The following is a 23,433-nucleotide window of genomic DNA, read 5'->3' on the forward strand; positions in this document are numbered from 1 at the left end:
AAGAGGAGAATTTTGTGGCCATCCGTTGACGGCTAAGACGTCAGACGGTAATGCTAGCATAGCCTTCAACAAATTTCCAAAAATACCAAGTTGTATTATATTCTTTTCAATTTAGCGACGAAGTTTCCTAACAAGTTTTGCATTTGATCAATCTGGAACAGGTGCATGACAAATCCGATGTCATGCACTAGACTTTGTTCCCCACAGTCGATCTCATGGACAGATGCTTGACCCATCTTGAATGTGCGAGAATGACAGTTCGTTTCCATCAAACAGCAGCAACCGGGAAGGTCACAGGAGTACAAGAAAGTACTGCGCATCGAAATTTGGTTACTCATCAACATGGGAAACTGCTTTCTGTTTGGATAGATGAAGAATCCGTAGCAGAAGCCCCAGCTAACAGCTTCTACTGCGCTTCTACCTACTAACGTTTCTTTTACTGAGAAATATTGGGTCAAAAATAAATTTTAGCAACTTGGGTTGCGCTTAGGAATTGGTAAGTAAGAAGATTCTAGCATTAACCCTAAACCTCGGTTTAAGTCTCCTACGGCCAATTTTGCTACAAATATTAAATCAATGTTTTTAATTGATTGAAGACTACACTACTGCTTTTTCCTTTCTAATTGTAATTCTTGTCTTTTGTTGTAACACTAAATTGATAAATAGTGATTCCAAATATTCTTTTCCCACAACAGGGATCTCTCTCTCTCTCTCTCTCTCTCTCTAGATCAGGCTCTTATATCGTCAAATCTGGATACCCGGCTGATCAATCTCACTGTTTTTATCTTCTCATTCTCCTAACATATTGAAACTTTTGGAAAATCATCTGGACAGTCTCAAACTTGTTTTGGAGTTTCTGTCCTCAAATCAAGTTGCCCAGTCTGCCACGATTCTGCCGAGTCCCTCCATCACATTACAACTCTGCCGAATCCCATTACAACATTGTGCCCAATCCTTGATTTGATCTCTGTAAATTTTATATCTTCCATACTTTACTTTTCATCGCCTTCCATGTTCCACCTTCTAGGTTTGCCCCCGTCTCTTCTAACTCGCGCTCTCCCCTGCCCGCCCTCAAATCTCTTCGTTGGAAAATCCCAAGGTCTTCGACCTTTTTTAATGTTTTTCTCACTGGGGCAACACCTATTGTTCCTCCGAATACGTTTATCCATGCTTTATCTTTTGTCGTAAGCCTGCCCATTGGAAGAAGTATTCATATCTTCATCACACTCATTTTATGTGCATGTTGATGTTTAATCGCCTATCAATCCGCATTATAAGAGTAGCGTTGGCCTCATTGCTTTCCTATAGAATTTTCCCTTAAGCCGAAGCGGTACTCGACGATTGCACAAAATGCCAAGGGCACTGGCGTCTATGGTCACGACTCATCCTAACTCCTTTGATCCTGGGGTGGTCTAAAGCAGTTCCTTTTGCTAGGATTTGAATTAATCAATTTCTCAATCTGCAGTTTGATCTTGAATCTTAACTAAGTCAATGAGATCATCGCTTTATCATAATGGAATCGTTCTTTATTTGGTGATCATTGTTTCAGTTTCAATTGAGATGGAACTAGATTTACAACCCTGATATAAAAGATGAATAAAGGCCCAATTGCCTGTCCTGACATGGTCCGAACCATAATGCGCTTGGACCACAAAAAGGGGATGGAGATTGCAAGTGGACCGGACTAGTCTATGTTGCAAAGGGAGATACTAGTTCGTAAGAAAATTAAAATATGACCCAATTCACTAGACGGTATGATTTTCTTATCGTATTTTCAACTGTCAAAACGAGTACTACAACTTTCATAAGGTGTTTGGCAAGTACCGTGCAGTCGCAACACCTCCAAAACCACAGTAGCTTACATCAATTATTAATAAGGTGCATCGCCTATTTTAAAAATGTGGGTACTGCTAAGCATACATTCAAGTCACGACTATACCAAATGAGTTTGTGTCTGCGATGTGGGGGCAGGCATGAGTTTCCAGAAAAGGGTTGCACTTGCGATTGTCGAGCGCAAATGGCTAAGAATTTCGAGGAAGATTGTTGTGTTAGGAGTTGGACTCATTCAACATAAAATGGGTATGGAATGAGAAATATCGCCGATAACTGATTCGAGTTCCTTCCTTCCTTGACCCCAAACAGTTAAGCAAACATACGTTCTAAAAAATTCTCTAACGAGATAGAAACTTTCACTGTTAATCAAGGGTTTAATTAAACAGCACCGGGTGATTATCGTTGGGTGTTCCAACCGAGCAAACAGACTAAGGCAAACAGGCCAAGAAGGAGACAATTGAAATTGTCTTAATTAGAAGGAGACAGCACCAGGTGATTATCGTTGAGTGTTCCCAACAAGTTTTGCATTTAATCAATCTAGAAGAGGTGCATGACAAATTCGATCTCATCCACGAGACTTTGTTCCCCACGGTCAATCTCATAGACAGATTCTTGGCTCAGCAATCTGGGGTGAAAAAGAAGCTCCGGTTGGTGGGGCTTGTGGCCATGTATCTTGACCCATCTTGATTTGGCATCTTTTTCCCCCTTAATGCAGAGAACGTGCAAGAAAGACGGTGCGTTTCCACCTAACAGCAGGAACAGGAAGCTCACAGGAGTACATAGAAAGTACTGCGCATCGAAATTTGGTTACACATGGAAATGTCAACCTGGTAACTTTCTGTTAGGAGAGATGAAGAATCCATAGCAGGCGCCCCAGTTTACACTTTACTGCTTCTTTTGCGCTTCGACACGCTAACCTTTCTTTTACTGAGAAGAATTGGGTGAAAAATAAATTTTAGCAACCTGGGTTGCACTTAGGAATTGGTAAGCAAGAAAGATTCTAGTGTTAACCCTAACCCTCGGTTGTAAGTCTCCTACAGCCAATTTTGTTTCAAATATATAATCGATGTTTTTGATTGATTGAAGAATACTAGACTACTGCTTTTCCTTTCCAATTGTAATTCTTGTCTTTTGTTGTAATAATAAACATTAATAGATACTGATTCCAAATAGTCTTCTGCCCCAACAAGAATTTCTCTCTCTCTCTCTCTCTCTCTCTCTCTCTCTCTAGATCAGGCTCATATTCCGTTAAATTTGATACCCTACTAATCATTCTCACCGTTTCCCTTCTCATTCTCCCAGCATTTTGAAAACTTTGGGATATCATTCGGATAGTCTCAAACTTGTTTTAGAATTTCTAACCTCAAACCAAGTTGCCCAGTCTGTGACAGCTCTACCTAATCCCTCCATCACATTCTCTTTGAGGAAACCCTAGTTGGCCTCTTCGACCTGACCCTTTTCTCCGGCCGGGCATATAAAAGATTTGTCTCCTTCGCATCCTTGACCCCATCTATTGCTCCCCATCATCTCACCACCTCGGCTGAGGAAGCTCAAGCTCTTGCTCCACGACTTCAGTTTCATCTTGCCTTAGGCTCACTGATGTACTTTTTTTCCAGGGAGACTGTGTCAACATTGTCCCAAATGTCAACTAGAGCTCTTCCATTCCCAATTGGCTCACTGCTCATCTTATTTCCAATGCGAGGCTCGATTAATCTTTTTTGAATAGTTGATCTGTCACTTGTTCTCTCAAGAGATCGAAATGTCACAGCCCACAAACTTGCCAAGTGGACCGCTACTTCTACCTCTTATGGGCTTGTTAGATGGAATTCTTGTGACTTGCTTCCCACGAAGTTTCCATTCCCATTCCGACTTTAAATAGCAGTAACTGCTGAGTGACATGTAACTGCCAAATTGACGATCGAAGGAGACGACAGGAGCAACTTGAGAGTTAGGGCTCGAGTTCTTGCGGAAACTTCGTAAGTTGACAAAAGGTCAAGGTTACGGGAAAAGCATGTGGGCCTGAGAGAGAGGTGCGTGCGGTACCGGAGAAAGGGCGTTGACCGTCGGTTTCAATCGTCCAAATCGTCGCGCCTGTTTGGGCACCCGAATTCCACGCGTTGTTGACAATTAGACCTACGCAATCGATGGAAGGATTGTATCGGAACAACTTTGAAGGTGAAAGGGTCCCGCCATCCGTTTCTTGACGGGGCAGTCTTTGATAGGCGTGCCCCGTTCGTGCCCACTCATCTCATTTTTTAGTTTTTTTTTTTTTTGCTTTTTCCTTCAGCGACCACAAGCCTAGCGAGCTGTCAAGTTTGTCCAAAGCCATTCTGGGCCATCGCCGGTGGCTAAGAGTTAGCCGCCGTGCCGATGATGTCCCACGTTGTGTGGTAGTGGGTGAGAAGGGGGAGGGCAGGGGGTGGGATTTGGCAGTCTTGGGTTGGCTGCGATTTTCAACATAGGGATTTCGTGCATTATCATTATAGGAATGACAATTTAGAATATGAATGATAACATTTATACCAAAAATCAATTTCTAGCTAGTAATTTTTTTCTATTTTAATTCAATAAATAAGTTTCTAAGCAAAAATGCGTTTAATTATGACACAAAATTTATATTCCTAAAACACAATTTCTTCGTTTTGAGTATCTAGCGGTGGGTGGCAACAACAACAAGCGATCAAAAGAGTTTTTATTTTTTAATTATGTTCTAAAAATATAAAAGTAAAAAAAAATTCTCATTTCGAAAAAAAATTATTTCTAATTTTGATTCTAAACATATTTTTTGATTAAAAATTTATTCCAAAAATAGAAAATTGAAATTATGTTACCAAATGAATTTCTATTTCAAATCTATTTTCAAATAGAAAATAGAGAAATAGAAGAATGAAACCACTATCGATAATAATATCTAATCGCAATAAGTTATTTAGAAGGTCAATGATGACGAAGGAACGGGGAAGAGACGCCGGAGTTGTGCCGTTGTTTCATGAGTTGACTCCCACTTCTGCCTGATTCAACGAAACTTTGTTTTCCAATAAAGAAGAAGATTAGTCCAATGTAAAATAGAGTTTAGACCAACTTTCATGGGAGAATATAACAAGTGGGGGAAAGAAAGGACTCGAAAGCGAAATTTTTTTTTGGGAGATTCTTCATGCGAGAGTGAGATCCCCACCCCAAGCTTACCGTTTCAAGTTGGAAAATTCAACCATCGTCATCCTTATAATATAACGCCATTGAACCAGTCACTTCAAATATAACGCCGTTGAACCAATCGCTTCAATCCTTGCTGAGATCTAAAGATGACGGTCTAGATAAATCTCACGACCCGAAGTATAGCATACCGTAGGTAACTCGCCACGTAGCATTTTATCTATTGGTTGTAAGCTCATCCTTCACGGATGTAGCACTTAGTTCTTAAACTTTCGACCGATGGGTCGCTTTGGCCCATACCTTTATCACGATCAATCGGGTACACATCGATTGAATTCCTCTCTCAAACATGAATTATGATAGATCCATCAAATGGATAGATCGAATAAAAAATGATTGGATATGGATTGATTCATTTAACTTGTTTTTTTTTTTTACTTATTTCCATGTAATATAAATTTAGTGCTTCACCCAATCCAATTCATACCTAACCTATACCTAACCCAATCATATTACTTTAATCATACCTAAACCGAGGTGAGAATATGGAGCAAGAACATGTAACATTAAGTGAGGAGGAGAGAGTGAAGAAAGAATTATGGGAGTAAGTTTGGTCTAAATAAATCGTTGGTCTATTTAACATCCAAATTATTTTATTATTATAAACTCATTCATGACTGATTTATCATATATTAAATATGAGTTAATAAATAAATTTATGGGACATAATAAGAATTTTGATAAACGCATGATATTTTTGTGGCCCGCTTATGTGGACCACATGATATTTTCGTGATATCTGATTTACGGACGTAACAAAAGACTTTTCATATGAGGCTGTCACTTAAATCGACAGGTCGAACATGTACAAAACAGAGAGGACAAAGCCGCACGGGAAAAGGGCCAAAATACGTCATAATTCTTCCTACATTCATTCTGCACTCCCAACCAAAACTTAAGGTTAATGCTCTTCTTATCACGGCGTTAATTAACGTTAGTTATTACTCTCTATTTAAAATTAATTTTTGCAGAAAATATACATTTAAAAAAAAAAATTCTTACATAATGTTATTTCCTAATATTTTATTATCAATTTGTGTTGATTTTCATGATAAGAAAAATGAGAGCAACTTCACGTACTTCCACACGCAACACACAGGCAAGCAACGTCACCACGTTATAGCACAGTCGAGCGAGCAATTACGTCTATAAATATTAAAAAAAAGATCGAAATCTTATGCTTGCAATTAAAGAGAGAAATAGAGAAAGTCATATGGTTGAATGAATCATGTGGGGGGACGAAAGCAAAATTAATTTAATCGGGTTAAGTTAGGGGTGTGCAACCGGATCAGGTATACCCGGAACCGAACCAACCCACATTTTCAAGTGGGTCGGTCGGTTTCCATTGAAATTGATCCATGAACTAGTTCCCAAAATTTGGAATCCAGGAATTGGTTCCAAGTGATTTGGAACCGGTTCCGGATGGGTTTTTGCAATTGGTTTTGAACCGGTTTTGTAAGTAGAGGTCCAAAACCCTTTTTTTTTCCCATGATTTCTATTCTTACTCCTGCAATCATACAACATTTTTCATCTTAGCTCTCTCAGACATGCACAACACTCCTCCTTTGCTATTCCTCTTCCTCGCTCGCTTCCCTCCCTCACCGGCTCCCTCTCGCACCATCCGATGAACGGATGGTGTTCATCGCCACCAAATTCTTGTGTATCACGTGGATTGGCTCGGCTAATTTCTCTTTTATAGGAAGAGTTATGCTTGCATAAATGAACAATTTCATGTGATAGTTATGGGAATAAGTATAATATTATACCCATATTTGTTGCTAATATTTATGCAATATTATGATTTTTGTTTTGCCTATTAATTTTATTTATGATAATTAGCCCTATAGATCCTTAATTTTTCGTTTAGTCAAAAAGTTCATAAACTTATTTATTATAAGTGCTTAATATTTCAATACAAATTAGGATAATTATGTTATTTTCTCACGTATTAATGTAAAATTTGAAGTCGTATAAGATAGCAGAAGCTTGCAAAATAATTTCCAATAGAAACAAGGTTAATCCTAGAACCGGATAAGAGGGTCCAATTCAAATAAGATCGAGCACTTGCAAAAAAAACCAATTATAACGGGGGTCAGAAACAGGCCCAAGGTTAATCTCGACCTGATCATCCCTAGGTTGAGTTATGCCTGGATTGCAAGCCGAGGGAGATCCATCTCCCTGGAATTTTCCACGGATCTAGCTCAGAAGCAGATGGCTGTCGAAGGTGACAAACCAAAAAAAGTAGATCCATCTTTCTGGAATTTTCCACGGATCCAGCTGAGAAGTAAATGCCTGTTGAAGGTAGCTGAGAAGTAAATGCCTGTCGAAGGTGACTGGCCAAAGTCAAATATAAAAACGTCACCTTCGATCGAGCATATGGTCCAAAAAAGAAAAACCGGTTATAACAGGGTCGGTTACAGGTCCAGGTCTAGATCTTACCACTCTAGACCCAATCACCCCTGGGTTGAGTTATGCCCGGATTGCAAGCCTCCCTGGAATTTTCCACGGATCTAGCTCAGAAGCAGATGGCTGTCGAAGGTGACAAACAAAAAAAAGTCACCTTTGATCTCTCTCTCTGTGGCCAGGGAGATCCATCTTTCTGGAATTTTCCACGGATCCAGCTGAGAAGTAAATGCCTGTCGAAGGTGACTGGCCAAAGTCAAATATAAAAACGTCACCTTCAATCTCTCTGTGTGGCCGAGGGCTGGAATTTTCCACGGATCCAGCTCAGAAGCTGATGCCTGTCGAAAGTGACTCGCCAAAGTCAAACAAAAAAACATCACCTTCAATCTCTCTCCCTCCCTCCCCCTTTGTTCCGTTTGTGTAACGTTATAGTGTGAAAATGATAAAGAGCGGGTAAGTTATAGCACGAGGGTCGCTTCTTCTTCCCCTTTAAATACGCAGAACGGAGTACGCATTCTCTGCGACTCTGTGCCCCCCCTCCCTTCCCTTCCCCCCCTTCCCTCTCTCTCTCTGCGCACTGGAGTAGAGCTGAGTTTCGTGCTGCTTCCCGGGTGCGAATCGTTCGCACCATCGCTGCTGCCGCCCCGCAACAGGTAGCTGCCATGGAAACGCAAGGCCCCCCCGATAAGAAGTACAGCAACAGTCACTACGTGAGTCCTCTCTCTCTCTCTCTCTCTCTCTCTCTCTCATACGTTGGTGAATGCTCTCTCTGTCTGAGATGGTGAAGAAGGGCCACAACAAGTACGTGGCTCTTCTTCCGCCCATGACCTCCGCTCTCATTCTCGACCTAAAAATATATGGTCGATCCTATTCTCGTAACCCACATATCAAAAATAAAATAAAATAAAATTCTTTAATTTTTGCTAATTATCAGCTTTCATTTCTCGCCCCCACGATAAGCACATATGATGGGAGAAATTTAAAGGTGAAATGCTCGCAACTCACTCTAAAAAAAAAAACAAAAACAGAGTGAGAGATAGATAGGCTTCTTATTTGATTCACTTTATTTCACCTTAAAAACAATTACAAAACTCCGAAGAGGAAGGAGGAGGAAGGAAAAGAAAAGAAAGAAAAATAATTTAGTTATAGAATTATTACATGACGTTTACCGCTTTCAATAAATATAGCTAAAATTTCAGAAAAGATGAATCTCTAGAAACTTATAAAATAATCACCATACTTCACAATATCTCATTATATTTCATCATATCTCATAGTATCTCACCATATATCAAGAAATAATCATTATAACACGACCCAAATAAGCCTCACTCACAGGTATCTGAGCAATTCTTCATGTTACTTTTACAGAACTTCCCTCTTGTATCATCAAACCATCACCCATTAATACAACACCAACATTATTTGATTCCAAATTCAGAGCAATCCCTATTGTACCCTCTTCAAATTCTACTAATTCACCCGCCCTTACTTCATCAAGACCATAAATACGAGCAATGTCGTCACCTCACCATATATCTAGAAATAATCATTACACCACGAACAAACTCATTAAAAGTAACACACTAATTATGACTCTTCTTCAATGTGGATATTGAACAGTCTTTAGTATCAATTTTGGGATGTCGGTGTCGAAGTATTGGCAACTCGATAGTCTCGATATTGAAGTATCAGCACCAATGAATTTAGTTTAACTTCTAACATTCCCCCTTAAACCAAATTCTCTTCCATCGATCATTCCAAGCAGGCTCTTGTACTTTCGGAAAGTATTGAGAGGTTTAGTTAAAATGTCTGCTACTTGATGCAACATTTCAGCCTCATTCCCTTTAACATGTTCTCGAATGAAGTGATATCGAATATCAATATGTTTGTTTCGTTCATGAAAAATTAGATTTTTCGCCAATGCAATAGCAGAAACATTATCAACAAAAATCTCAATTGCTTTCTTCTGCTCCATAAGAATATATTTGAGTAGTTTTTTCAACCATATTGCATGACAAATACATGAGGATGCAGCAACATATTTAGCTTCACATGTCAACAGAGTGACATTAGGTTGCTTTTTTTTATGACTACATGAAAGTAATGTCGCACAAGAAAAATACAAAGCCTGCAGTGCTCTTTCGATCATCAATATTTCCACCATAATCACTATCAGAATAAGATCTAAGTTGGAAGGATTCATAGCGATAGTAATGTAGCTCATGGAAAGTAGTACCTTTGATGTACCGAAGTATCCTCTTTACAACTTTAAAAATGAGATGACTTCGGCTTCTCCATATATCAACTCACAATTCTAACATCATACATAATATCCGATCTCGCACATGTCAAGTATCTCAAACTCCCAATCAAGCTTCTATAATATGTCGAATCAACATTGACACAATCATCAAACTTCAAAAGCTTGGTTCACACTCCATTGGTGTATTAACCAGAGTGCAGTTCTTCATGTTAAATTTTTCAAGGATATTTTCTACATATCCTTTTTGGGAAATAAAAATCACTTCAACACTTTGCTTCACTTTGATCCTATGGAATTAATTCATAAGAGCATCATCGAAATCTCAAATTCTTTCACCATCAATGCCTTAAAAGCATCTATCAATGCTGGATTATTTCCTATAAAAACAAGATTATCGACATATAAACAGGCAAGTAAAACATTACCTTTTTCTTGCTTCAAATAGAGTGCATGCTCATATGGACATTGTAAGAATCTATTTGCCTTGAAATATGTATCAATTTTGGAATTCTATGTTCTTGGTACTTGTTTAGGCCCATATAGAGCTTTCTTCAACTTCAACATTTTGTTTTCACAACCTTTCACAATAAACCTCTCGGGTTGTTCGACATAGATTTCTTCTTCAAGGATGTCATTCAAAAATGTTGATTTGACACCCATTTGATAAATTTGCTAGTCATTTTAAGCAGCAATTGAAATGGTCAATCTAATCGTTTCCACGCGGATAACTAGAGCATCATAATCGATTCCGGCTTTTTGCTAGTAGCCTTTCGTGACTAATCTAGCCTTGTATCTTGTCACTTCTCCTTTCTCCGTTCTTGTTCTTCTTTGCCTTGTCCAACCATTTGACTCCAATTTATTTCTTGTCTTTTGGAAGATCAGCAAGCTCGCATGTTTGATTCTTCTCAATGGCATCAATTTCTTTATTCATGGATTTTCTCCATTTTTCTTCTTTAGCCGCATCATCATAGACAAGTGGTTCACAATTTACAAGAAGACATACAAGGTGAAGCTCATTGGTAGCTTCATAAATATGGATAATCTTCTCGATCTTCGCACTAGCAGTTCATCAACATCATTTGAAGAGGTAGGTGATGATGAACTTGAAGAAAATATTGGAGAAGAAGGTGAAGAACGATCATTTAACTTTGTTTGATTGCTATCACTAGGAGCATTCGCTTCATCTTTTAGGTTGTCTTCCCACATGCCATCTTCATCGAACTTGACATTTCTGTTTATATACACTTTCAAAGTGTTATGATCAAGTAATCAATAGGCTTTGGATGAGGAGTCATACCCAATAAAGATGATCTTTTTGCTCTTGCCTTCCAACTTCAATCTTTTCTGGTCCGAGACAGGAGCATAGGAAATGCTCCCGAAAATCCTCAAGTGTGAAACACTTGGTGTTCTCCTGGTCCATGATTCTTGTGGAGTTACGCCTTCAAGTCCGAATGTAGGATATCTATTTTGAAGATAGACAACACACGAAACAACTTCAGCCCAAATCTCATTTGGTAAATTTTTGCTCTTCAAAATGCTTCGAACCATGTCAAGAATAGTTTTATTTTTCCATTCGGCTACACTATTTTCTTGAGGAGAATACGGAGCTATTAAGAAACGTCAAATACCATGATCCTCACAAAATTTGTTGAATATGGCTAAGGTGAATTCTTTGCCACAATCGATCCTCATAGCTTTGATAAAATAGTCACTCTACCTTTCAGCCAAGTTCTTGAATTGTTTGAACATATCAAACACTTCTATCTTTTCTTTCAAAAAATACACCCAAATTTTTTGAGTAAAATCATCGATAAAGACAAAAATATTGATGATTACCATATGAGTTAGGAATGATTGAAACACATATATCAAAATGAATCAACTCAAGTAGCTTCTCTGCTCAATAAGTTGCTTCCTTTAGAAAGCTAGTTCTGGAATGTTTACTGATAATACACCCTTCACAAAATTGATCAGGATGATTAATATATGGTAGGTCATAAAATCTTCTTGCAAGAAAGCAAATTGAGTCCACCAAAATCAAGATAGCTGAACTTCAAATGCCACAACCATGAAGGATCATCCATGCACACCCTCGGGCATAGAGACATTTCATTCTTTATATTGAGAGTTAACATCTTATTATTCAACATCTTCACATTCGTTTGTTATGCTACTCTCCTTATTCCAGCAGTTAAAAGAATAATGGTCAAGTTTATTACAATGATAACATCGAATTTTAGATCTATCATACCATTGCCCTGTTGAATTATTTTCTCTTCCATGAACACCACTTTGATACTTATATCTACCGTCACTTTGTGCAGCATCTCATTTACTTCATCCACAACCTCTTCCTTGAAAGCAACCTCAGCCTCAATCACTATCACGATCTTGGTTTGTCCTATGAGTTTGTGCGGGTTCTCTTCTTTGCTCCTCATCTTGGATGGTTAGTTTTGTTTGGAGAACTTCCTCCACTAGTTCATTCTTTTTTTCTTTTTCTTTTTCCCGAACCTTTCTCCATTGGCTTGTAATGAACCCATAAGCTCATCGATCACCATGGCATCCAAGTCTTTGGATTCTTCAATTACAATAGCAATGTGGTTGTACTTCTTGTCTAAGAATAGAAATATTTTCTCAATAATACAAGCATCTGAAACATCTTCTCCATTTCTTTTCATCTGGTTGACGATCGCCAAAACTCTTGTGAAATAATCAACAATTGATTCAAATTCTTTTATATGGATTACCTCGAATTCACCTCTTAACATTTGAAGGCGAATCTTCCGAACATTCTATGCTCCTTAACATGTGTTGCGAAGAATCTCCCACGCCTCTTTAGCAATGATGGCGTTTGTCACCTTTTCAAACATGGAATCATTCAAAGCTTGATAGATGATTGACATGGCTTATTGATTTTTCGTTCGAACCTTCTCCAAGGCATTCCCTTGATTTTGGGTCAAGGTGGCTTCATCCTCTAGCTTATCATAGCCAGTGTTGACAAGTTTCCACACACCATGAGCGTCGAGTAGAATTTTCATTCTAATAGCCCAGTTACCATAATTGTCTTTGGTAAGATGAGGGTATTGAAGAGAAAACTGATTGTTTGATGAGGCCATGATCACAAACCGTAAGCTCTAATACCAATTTGATGGGAGAAATTTGAAACTGAAACACTCGAAACTCACTCAAAAAAGCAAATGAGATAGATAGGCTTTTCTGTTTGATTCACTTTATTTTACCTTAACGAAAACAATTACAATACTCCCCTATTTATAAACTTGTTACATGGCCTTTGCTCTTCCCAAAAAATATAGTTAGCATTCCGAAAAAGATGAATCTCTAGAAACTTACAAAATAATCACAATATCTCACAATATCTCATTATATCTCTAGAAATAAGCATTATATCTAGAAATATGAACAAACTCATTAAAAATAATGCAGCAATTATGACTCTTCTTCAATGTAGGTACCGAACAATCTTCGGTACCAATTTCGGGATCTCGATGTCAAAATATCGGTAACTTGATAGTCTTTGTATCGAAGTATCAACACCGATGAATTTGGATTAATTTCTAACAGATGATGGACTTCTGAGATATGCCTCTATCTAAATTTTGCCGTTACCGTCTGACACGCTGAGATTGATTTAGGAGATTCATCCATAGGGCTACGTGGCAACTTTTCATTGGGCCCGCGAGTTGACTCGCTTTTTCAATGCTCATTCGTGCTTTCTCACTTAATTGAGTGAACGGATTTTCGTATGAGTACGTCCCCACTGCTTTGGCTCAAAAAAAGAAGCCAAAACTTAGTTTCCGCTATTTTGTCAAAATTCAAGAAAATACAATTCAAGATTTCAAAAATTATGAATTTTCATTTTTTGGGCTAATCTCCATGTCAACATACGCATTCTTTTTTAAAGATTTTAACTTTTCACATTAAGAAAACATTAAATTTATTATCTTGAAATCATAAAACCTCAACTTGTTATTAAATAGTGGAACCGTTTTATATTTTTAAGTATTAGGTTCCGTTTGTTTCACGGGAATAAATGATTTGGAAGGAATTTTCCTTAAAATGATCACTTTAGTTAATGAAAAAATAGTAAATCATAGGAAAAAGAAGCCTTTAAAATCATCCCCTTGTGGCAGTTTTACAAAGTACAATAATATAAATATATCCAAAACTCTCATAGCTCATAGAAAAGCCATTGGGCATGACTTTTGCATTATTGGTACTATGTACTCTTCGAATCATGTCGATACCATCATGGTCCATCCAAAAAAATGATTCGTCGTTACGTGGCTCTGAGGGTAGAAATGATTTCGTAAATGGACACCGTGATTATTATACTTTTTCATATGACATTATCTATCAATCAACCGATTGTCATAATTTTTTTAATTGGTTATTTAAGGGTCATAACTTTTCAAAAAAAAATTCATCACAAGTGTCATGACTCATGGTTTTGCATTTCGAGTAAAGGTAGGTTTTTCTCTTTTATAAGTAAGTGATTGATTGAAAAATCATAACATCAAATTAAGCACATAAAAGTTATGACATTTAATTGTGTCTTCTTCCCAAATGAATTTTAACATAGCATGTTGCATTGCCTGTCTTTAAAACCAGGCTTTTTCCTTCTTCTTTTTTTAATGTTAAGTATGTTGCCAATAGTTAAAGATTTTAGCTTATATTAACGAGAGAAATATGTGAGGTTCACTCCTCCACGTGGCTTAGTCGTCATAATCCAATCGACCTTGGACACATGGTCGACAATTTTCCTTATTTCTTTCTATTATTTTTTTGAATATTCGATCTTTACTCCAACGCACGTTACCCGACGTGGTCCATCATCAGATTTACGATTTGTTTAATTTATATTCGTAACGGTAAAGATCAAGGGTCTCCAGTTTTCGCAAAATCGTTCGAATTCAATGATTTGAAAAGAGAATGCCATTTTTGAAAAGGCCGCTCTTGCGTTTTGCTTTGACTATATGACTTCATAGTCGTGACCACCACAACGAATAATTATTTGGCACCTCGAATATCTGCATGTCATCGATCCATAAAAGAAAAAAAAACAATTATTTGTTGTCAGGAAAAATTATCCAAAAAGTCATAAATTTATTGGACGAATGCCAATTCAATACTAAATTTTTTATTTTTTCCAATTTAGTCTTAAATCTTTTAGTAAGTCATCAATATAGTCCTTTTGGTCTATTTTGACTGAAAATTGCCAACGTGAAAGCTCCATCCAATATGGCTGGCCAGGCCGGCGCTAGCGTGGACCTCCACGTCAGCGATTTCCAATTAAAATTGATCGGAATAACTAAATTTGAAAATTATCAAAAGACAAAATTGATAAAATTGAAAATTGTTGGGTTTGAATTAATTCTTATACAATAGGTTTAAGACTTTTTGGACAATTTATTGAGCTAACATCATGTGAACATCCCTTCATTGGAAAATCAATTAAAAAAAAAAAAAACTTACAATCATAGGTAGAGAGAAATTATATGTATATGAAAAGAATATAACCCCATAGTCAATGCACGTGAAAATCAAATTAGGAGTGTGGCACATAAAATTTGACTAGTAGGGTGGAGGCAGACACAAAAGGGTAGAACCTTTGATACCGTATAGGAAAGTTCAACCCAAAAAACTTAAGTTCATTGGTCAATAGAGGCACATGTGTATAAAAAACATATGAACTCTATTGACACGGGATGTGGAATATTTACATATGCATGATGTTGAATTTAGGATTCAGTTTTTTTTTTTTTTTTTTGGTCAGTAAATTTAGGATTCAGTTAAAATGCTACGATTGGCGGGCTCGTTTGCAAATATCCCACTGTTACTTTGGGAGCAAAATGCTGCTACTTTCTTGTCTAGTGATTCTAGTTTTAGGTAAATGCAAATGAGACAGCAATTTTTTTTTCATCCTAAGGCAAGATCTAAAGTTGAACAAATGCTTCATGATCAATCACGCAGATTGAGGAGAAACTAGCGAAGCAGAAGGAAATCGATGACTGGCTTCCCATCACCTCTTCGAGGAATGCAAAATGGTGGTACTCGGCCTTCCACAATGTCACGGCCATGGTTGGAGCCGGCGTCCTCAGCCTCCCCTATGCCATGTCCGAACTCGGATGGTATGCTAAACTTCCCAAGCTAGAAATCATTTCGGTCATTTCAAATCTATCACAGTGTGGAAGAAGTTGGTCCTGAATTAATATAGTCCTTGGTTATATTTCTCCTCTAGCCGACTCAGCTGTCCTGAGTCTACCATCTTTTTCTTTCCCTGTGCCTAATTTAGTGCAAGTAGCGTTTTGTGCAAGTCTGATGACTTAATTTGCCTACCGGTTACCGAGTCAATCCCAAGTTGCAAAGTGGTAGCTATCAGTATGCAGATTGAACTTATGGGTCGTCCTGTCTTTATGTAACTTGGCTGCTTTGTGTGTTTCTTTGATGTTCTCTAGGGGTCCTGGTGTAGCTGTGCTAGTCCTTTCATGGCTCATCACCCTGTACACATTGTGGCAAATGGTCGAGATGCACGAGATGATCCCCGGAAGAAGGTTCGATCGGTACCATGAGCTCGGGCAGTACGCGTTCGGCGAGAAGCTCGGACTCTACATCATGGTCCCTCAGCAGCTGGTCGTCGAGGTCGGTGTCAACATTGTGTACATGGTCACCGGAGGGAAGTCGCTGCAGAAGTTCCACCACACCGTGTGCTCGAGCTGCAAGAAATTAAAGACCACCTACTTCATCATGATCTTTGCCTCTGTCCAATTTGTCCTCTCCCATCTCCCCAATTTCAACTCCATCTCCGGCGTCTCCCTCACTGCAGCCGTTATGTCTCTGAGGTAATATTCTTCTATTCCAGCTCTTGTGAATTCGCTTGCTCATAATTGGTACAATTTAAGTCATAACATGACTCGGGATGACATTTCATAATCTTCATTTTTCAGTTACTCAACCATAGCTTGGGGAGCTTCCATAGAGAAAGGCGTTCAGCCGGACGTGAAGTACAGTTATAGGTCATCGACCACGGCTGGGAAGGTCTTAGACTTCTTCAGCGCCATGGGCAATGTGGCTTTCGCCTATGCCGGGCACAATGTGGTCCTGGAGATTCAGGCGACCATCCCCTCCACCCCTGAGAAGCCGTCCAAGGGCCCGATGTGGAGAGGAGTCATTGTCGCCTACATTGTCGTGGCTCTCTGCTACTTCCCGGTCGCTCTAATTGGATACAGGATGTTTGGGAACTCGGTCGAGGATGATATCCTCATCTCCCTGAAGAAACCGAAGTGGCTCATTGCAATGGCAAACATGTTTGTCGTCATCCATGTTATTGGAAGTTACCAGGTAATGTACAAGCTCCTTCTCTAGGGTCTTTCAATGTTCTTTGTGGCGACGGTGTCTTTCTAGCCTGTGACTTGAATTTATCTTCATGGTTTGGCACAGGTCTACGCGATGCCGGTGTTTGACATGATAGAGACTGTCTTAGTGAAAAAATTGCACTTCAAGCCAACTGGAACGCTTCGTTTTGTGGCTCGCAATGTCTATGTGGGTAAGTATGATGCCTGGTCTCTTGTTGCTGCTTGCTTGTATATTTTGGTCTAGTATGCGATATTTGTTAGTTCGGTCCCTGCTTTTCGTGTCTGTCCATTTTGTCGATGTTATTGATGTTCCATTGGCATCGCAGCGTTCACAATGTTCGTCGCCATCACTTTCCCATTCTTCAGTGGCCTTCTTTCCTTTTTCGGGGGATTTGCTTTTGCCCCGACAACATACTTTGTAAGCAACCTCCCACTGATATAGTGATTTCAAATTTGCCATTGTAAAAATTTGTCTACCGAAATGCTTGGATGAACTTTCTGGTTCCGATAAAATCCTAATGTGTCTTCTCCTTTCTGCATTTTTTTTTTCATCAGCTTCCTTGCATAATGTGGCTCGCAATCTACAAGCCGAGGAAGTTTAGCTTATCGTGGTGGTCAAACTGGGTATGTTACACTCATTCTCCTTCTCTGGTAACTCATCCTCGATCAAGCCTCGTGTTTGTTATTCAGTTCATCTAATATGGGTTTTGCTTATTTCAGGTATGCATCATATTAGGGCTTTTGTTGATGATCTTGTCACCCATCGGAGGACTCCGACAAATCATCCTCACGGCCAAGACATACAAATTCTATTCTTAGATTCGCATGGAAGTGAATCCGGTTTGTCTGTGATGCAGAAGGATTCAAATTTCGAGTGCTCATCGAGAAAGATCATAACCCATGGTGGGCAAGACTAAATGTTCAAGCAGGAATACGTCTGGCGATTCTAGTAGGTTATTCATGGAGTATTAGGTGCATCGTTTGTTTGTGATGAGTAATTTGTGACCTGGGAACTAGAAAAAGAGAACACACGCTCACCCCCAACTTATCTATGCCTGCCTTCTTTCTTTCTTGTGTGCATATATCTTGTCTTGCTGTGTAAAACTTCTAGAGCATCAATAAAAAAAGATCGCAAACTTTAATTATTTTTTATTTAGTTCGATGAGTACATATGGTGGTGACCACAAGTCAGCACTTCTGCCATAAAGTGACATAGTTGGTACACTTTGGAAGACATGTTTTCTCGAATAATTGCGGGCAAGATGAAGGGTTGCGTGGTTAATCTCACTTAATGTCGCTGGTGTTTCTAAATCAACCTCGTGGATTAACCTAAGATGATCACTTGCGATAAAGAATTCACAGGAAAATTTCGTGATTAAATATTACATCATCAGTTAAATTGACTTTTAAATCTCAGATGCGTGTTGGAGATGAAAATTCAACTCCTGGATATGGGATTCGAACATTATCATCGCTGCTAAGATCACCCAACAAATGATAAAGACATGATGTTGCCACAATCGAGGAGGATGCTTCGCAACTTTTTTCCTTTAAGCTTTTATAGAGAATAAGTTGTTTTCCACAAAAGCGGTGGGGGTGGTCTCCGAGAGAGAAAAAGGGTCTTCCTGGAGACAATCCCTAAGTCATGACACGTCGTCGTCGTCGTCGTCCTGACTCGTGAAGACTCTGTTACGGTTTGTTATGTCCGTACAACGGTCGCTCTTGATGTCGTGCAGCGTGGCCCATTTACGTTTTCTTTTCTCTATTTTTGTGTTGTTAACTTATTTTTATGGGCTTTGGTTTGATCGAGTACGTTGGATAAATTATTATGAGAAGAATGTTGGGCCTATTCCAGCAACTTTTTTTTGTGACACGGTAGCATTGTTTGGCGTTAAAATTGGACAGGCGAGTCAGCTCCTTTTTCAGAAATTTCCAAGACAGGAAGGATTTCCAATGGGGGCTGCCCTCTCATTTAACAACAGTAATTTGAGCTATATCTGATTTTCTCATATATCAAACTTTCCAAGATAAATCTGGGCAAAATGCACTTCGAAGGGATTAGATTTAAATTTACAGCTTTTAACCAATCCGTAGCGCAGCCAGCTCAGGCCTATCTTTACGAATCTCTAAATTTGTATTTGAGTTATGGAATTAAAAGATTGTTCACACATAAAATAAATCATTCTCATACTCACTTCAATAATTTTCATGATGTTTGAAATTTTATTTCAAGTAAACCCAGTTACATTGAATCAAGTATCATGTCATTTTGTTTGGAAGAATTATATAGTTCTTTCGAGAACATGGAGTCCACTTAGTAGAGATTTTATTAATTTGTCCATCCGAAAGTGGCATAGTCTAATAGTCGTAGTCCTTCATGGTAGACTCATGGGGAAAATTATCCAAAAAGTTCTAAACCTATTGCATTTTGTCAATTCAGTCCTAAACATTTTAACTTTACCAATTGAATTAATCCAATTAATTTTGGCCAGAATTCGCTAACGTAGACGACAACCATCCCATGTGGCACGATCGGTGATGACGTGAAAAAATTTATAATGTTGCAATATTTTTTCAAATTATTTAATTATTTTTTAGATTTTTATTTCTTTTTTTCTTTTCTTTTCTCTCTCTCTTTTCCTTTTTCCTTTTCTTCCTCTAGCTAGTCGCCCTGCCTCCAGGAACTAACTAAAGGTCATGACGGGTGAGGGTCAACTTCGTGAACCTCAGGCAAGGTCACCCTCCCAAGGATCTAGCGAGGGGCGACCTCACCATCCTTGGGTGAGGCTCACCCTCGCCATAGGCAATGAGGGTCAGCCTCAGTCATCGGAGACTGGGTAACCGACCAAAGCAAACAAAGGGAAAAATAATAAAAAAGAAAAAAAAGAAATTAAACCGCAAAAAAATCTTCTCTTTCAGTAGAGCTCTTCCTTTCCACCTGAGCAGAGTTTCTTCTCTATCTTTCCCATGGGTGATAGTGACATCAAATTCCCACCCTCCCCCCCAAAAAAAAGATTCCACTTTTAGTCAAAATGGATGATCCCATCATCCTACTTTAAAAAAAAAAAATTAAAAAAAAAAAAAATCTTTCTTACATCACCCGTAGCCTTCAAATCCCCAAACCCTAAAAATCCAAAAACCCAACTTCCATTTAGAATCAAACCTAAATAAATTTCTGCATTTCTTAGTGGGACAAGAAGGTCAGTAGGACTTGCCAAGCCATCCACCCACTTGAAGATCAGCCACAATTCCCTCCAGCTTGGGCGATATTGTTCCATTGGTTTGCTAAAGGTGATTTGACCAACCTCTTCAACCACAACTCCTTACAACCTAGGCAAATCTGCTCCATTGGCTTTGGCGGAAGTGCTTTGTCACCCTATTCCATAGAGCTCCCTTCAAAACAAGTTCTACCCAGATTTGTAGTCAAGGAGAACCGCAAATAAGGGAGACAACGGCAACTCCAACTAGAAAATATATCCACCTAGCCTCGGCACCAATATGTCTCTAGAATGTGATCTACAAAATAGGAAAATGGAAAGAGAGATTGAGAATGAGTTTTGTTTAGCAGCATTATGTAAAAGCTTGGGTCATTTGTGGCCGAAGGATAATATGGTGAATGTGAGAAGAGAAATTCCAGTTGAAAAAAGAATGGAATGCAAGCTAACCCTATATAGTAAGCTATTTTCAAAGCCAATTGTAAACTTTCAGGCTTTCCAAAACACAATGAAGAAGGCATGAAAGTTAGATTTAGTGGTTTGTAGTCAGAAAGAGCTGAGATTTTATTCATTTTTGTTTAAATCAGAGGTCGAGAAAGAAAAAGTCCTAAATCAGGGATCTTGGTCCTTTGCAAGTAATTTATTAGTGCCAAAACAGTGTATGGTTGGTATACCTGAGCATTGTTATGATTTCACAAAGTGTGCCTTTTGGGTTCAGAGGGTAGAAATACATCCAAGATGGGTGCTAGAAAATGTATATTTTGATTTAGAATCTAAATGAGGTGAACCCCATAAAATAGAGAGAGTGACGGTTGAAGTGGACTTGTTGGTCCTTCTGAGAACCGAAACTATTGTTAATTTAGGAGAAAGAAAGCTATGGGTGGAATTAAATATGAACGGCTACCCCACTTCTGTTAATCATGCAAGAAAATGGGTCACTATGCCTCGCATTATGAAGAAATCCCATATAAGCAAATAAAATGAGCTAAAAAATAAAGCAAGCAAATATGGACATGGCTGAAGGTTGAAGTGCGTGAAAGAAGTCCTCACTGGGAAGCTTTCTATGGGGTGATAACCCAACATAATGAAGAAGAAGAATTAGTTCCAGAAACACCAATTTAGCCAATTGAGATGGAAATTATAGTGAGAGTAGAAGAAGTAAGGAGCTCAGCTCCAACTAGAATTAAAAAGGAATCGGGAGCCCTTCCCTAAAGGAACATGTTGGAAGTCCAGCCTCAACTGCAACAAAAACGGATAGCAAAGGCAAACAAATAGTGTTTTTCAAGCCATCCATTTGCTAAAGTTTTCAAGATCAAAGCACCAATTGTCAAGAAAAGCCAAAGTATTCAAAGAGATTAAAAAAAAAAAAAAAACATAAGATAATACAAGACTCTACCATTGTACTTGTAGATAAGATGGAGTTACTAGATACCTCAATTCAGGTGGTGAGAGAAGGAAATGAGTGGGCCTTGGTAGCTAGCCCTAATAAGCCACTGGAAATGATATAAGGGTTTTGAGCCACAACTGTCAAGGGTTAGGCACCCATTGCTGTTCCAAGAGCTGAGAGCCTCAGTGGCTCAAGAAAGGCCGACTTAATGTTTTTAATGGAAACAAAATGACAAGAAGTCATTGGTGGAGAGGGTAAGAAGACGGCTTAAATACCTATACTCTTATCTAGAACAACCAGAAGGGGGGGGTTTGATCATTTTGTGGACTAAAGAAGTAGAAATCAAAGTGATCTTCAGCTCAAAAGAATTCATCGATTTGGAATGCAAAGACCTAGAAAGAGATGCACAAATGAGAATCACTTTTCTCCATACTTCAACAAACTTTCAAGAGAGACTAGCACTATGGCAACAAATACGAAACTTCTAGGTAACTACCCAACTTTTGTGGATTTGCATGGGTGACTTTAATGAAATTTTATATAAGTGGGAGAAGGTAGGCAAGAGAGAGGCTGACAATTATAGAATAGTGGCTTTTTGAGAATTCATGAATGATTGTTCTTTTATGGATATGGAGAGTAAATGTTGCACTTACACATGGACAAACAATCAAGAAGGGGATACTCTAGTCAAGAAAAGGTTGGATCGGATCATAGGCCACTTATTCTCTATTTGCATCCACTTCGGAACAATAGGAAGATAGAGTTTAAGTTTGAGGCTTACTGGCTTGAAGTGGGGAGATTATTAAAAGGACATGGTAAAAGGAACAACTTCATTTCTTGAGTTTTTTTAAGTCCAAGAAGTGTCAAAAGAGCTAGCATTATGGAGTCGAGGAAAGTTTTCCAACATGTTGCACTAAATTAGAGGGCTGAAAGGAAATTAATAGAGATAAACAAGAAATCATGGGCATCCACCTGCAAAGAGGAAATCCAGAATATAGTGGCACGAATGAAAAAACTGTGGAGACAAAAGCAGATGTAATAGGAGGATGAGATCCCGTATTGAATGGCTACAGAGGGTGACAAAAACACAAAATACTTTCACGAAACAACGATTCAAAGGAGGCAAAAAAGCAAGATGGCAATGCTAAAAATTGATGAAGAAAACTAGTCCAAAGAACTTAACACTCTTGAAAATCATAGGGGATTCTATCAAAACCTTTATGAATCAATAGGACCTCGAAGCTTCCAACCCATCTTAGACCAATGCTTGAGCCTAGTTAGAGATGACATAAATGATAGTTTGATGGAAAATATCACTGTGGAGGAAGTAAAAGAAGCGGTGTTTCAATCAAGAGCATCTAAAGCCCTAAGGCCGGATGGGTTGAGTGGCCAATTTTATCGGCACTTCTTGGAGTAAATCAAGGAGGATGTACTTCAGCTGGTTCAGAATTTCTTTGATATAGATATCCTCAACCCACAATTAAATTTGAGATATATTGCTCTTAGTCCAAAGGTTAAGAACCCATAAGATATAAGTCAGTTTAAACCTATAAGCCTATGTAACTTCAGCTATAAAATCATTTCAAAGGTGATGGCTAATAGTGTGACATCCTAAGACGTTACCAAACACATGTTTCTCATATTATTACTTTCTTTTAACGTGCAGAAGCAAAAAGAAATATTTATAAATATTCTTTTAACAATTAAAGCCTCATAATTATAAAAACATACTTCTACTTCTTT

The 23,433-nt window shown here is 38.5% G+C and overlaps 1 protein-coding gene across 2 annotated transcripts in view; it reads left to right on the plus strand.

The window, feature by feature from the left end:
- The window catches only part of LOC104430384 (lysine histidine transporter 1), a 50,329-nt gene extending 32,092 nt beyond the window's left edge, over window positions 1-18,237 (plus strand). Inside the window, exons 1-8 of one of the 2 annotated variants that reach the window (XM_039303172.1) lie at window positions 7,997-8,159; window positions 15,707-15,864; window positions 16,192-16,575; window positions 16,681-17,074; window positions 17,174-17,279; window positions 17,415-17,506; window positions 17,644-17,712; window positions 17,809-18,237. In XM_039303172.1, the coding sequence (XP_039159106.1) occupies window positions 8,112-8,159; window positions 15,707-15,864; window positions 16,192-16,575; window positions 16,681-17,074; window positions 17,174-17,279; window positions 17,415-17,506; window positions 17,644-17,712; window positions 17,809-17,907 (1,350 nt within the window). In that variant the 5' untranslated portion in view covers window positions 7,997-8,111 and the 3' untranslated portion in view covers window positions 17,908-18,237. Of the gene's footprint in view, window positions 1-7,996; window positions 8,160-15,706; window positions 15,865-16,191; window positions 16,576-16,680; window positions 17,075-17,173; window positions 17,280-17,414; window positions 17,507-17,643; window positions 17,713-17,808 lie in introns of those variants that run through there. The other variant, XM_018867075.2, reaches the window with a different exon arrangement.
- The last annotated feature ends 5,196 nt before the right edge of the window (window positions 18,238-23,433 follow it).

This window comes from Eucalyptus grandis, chromosome 10 (assembly GCF_016545825.1).
Source record: "Eucalyptus grandis isolate ANBG69807.140 chromosome 10, ASM1654582v1, whole genome shotgun sequence".
NCBI classification, from domain to species: Eukaryota; Viridiplantae; Streptophyta; class Magnoliopsida; order Myrtales; family Myrtaceae; genus Eucalyptus; species Eucalyptus grandis.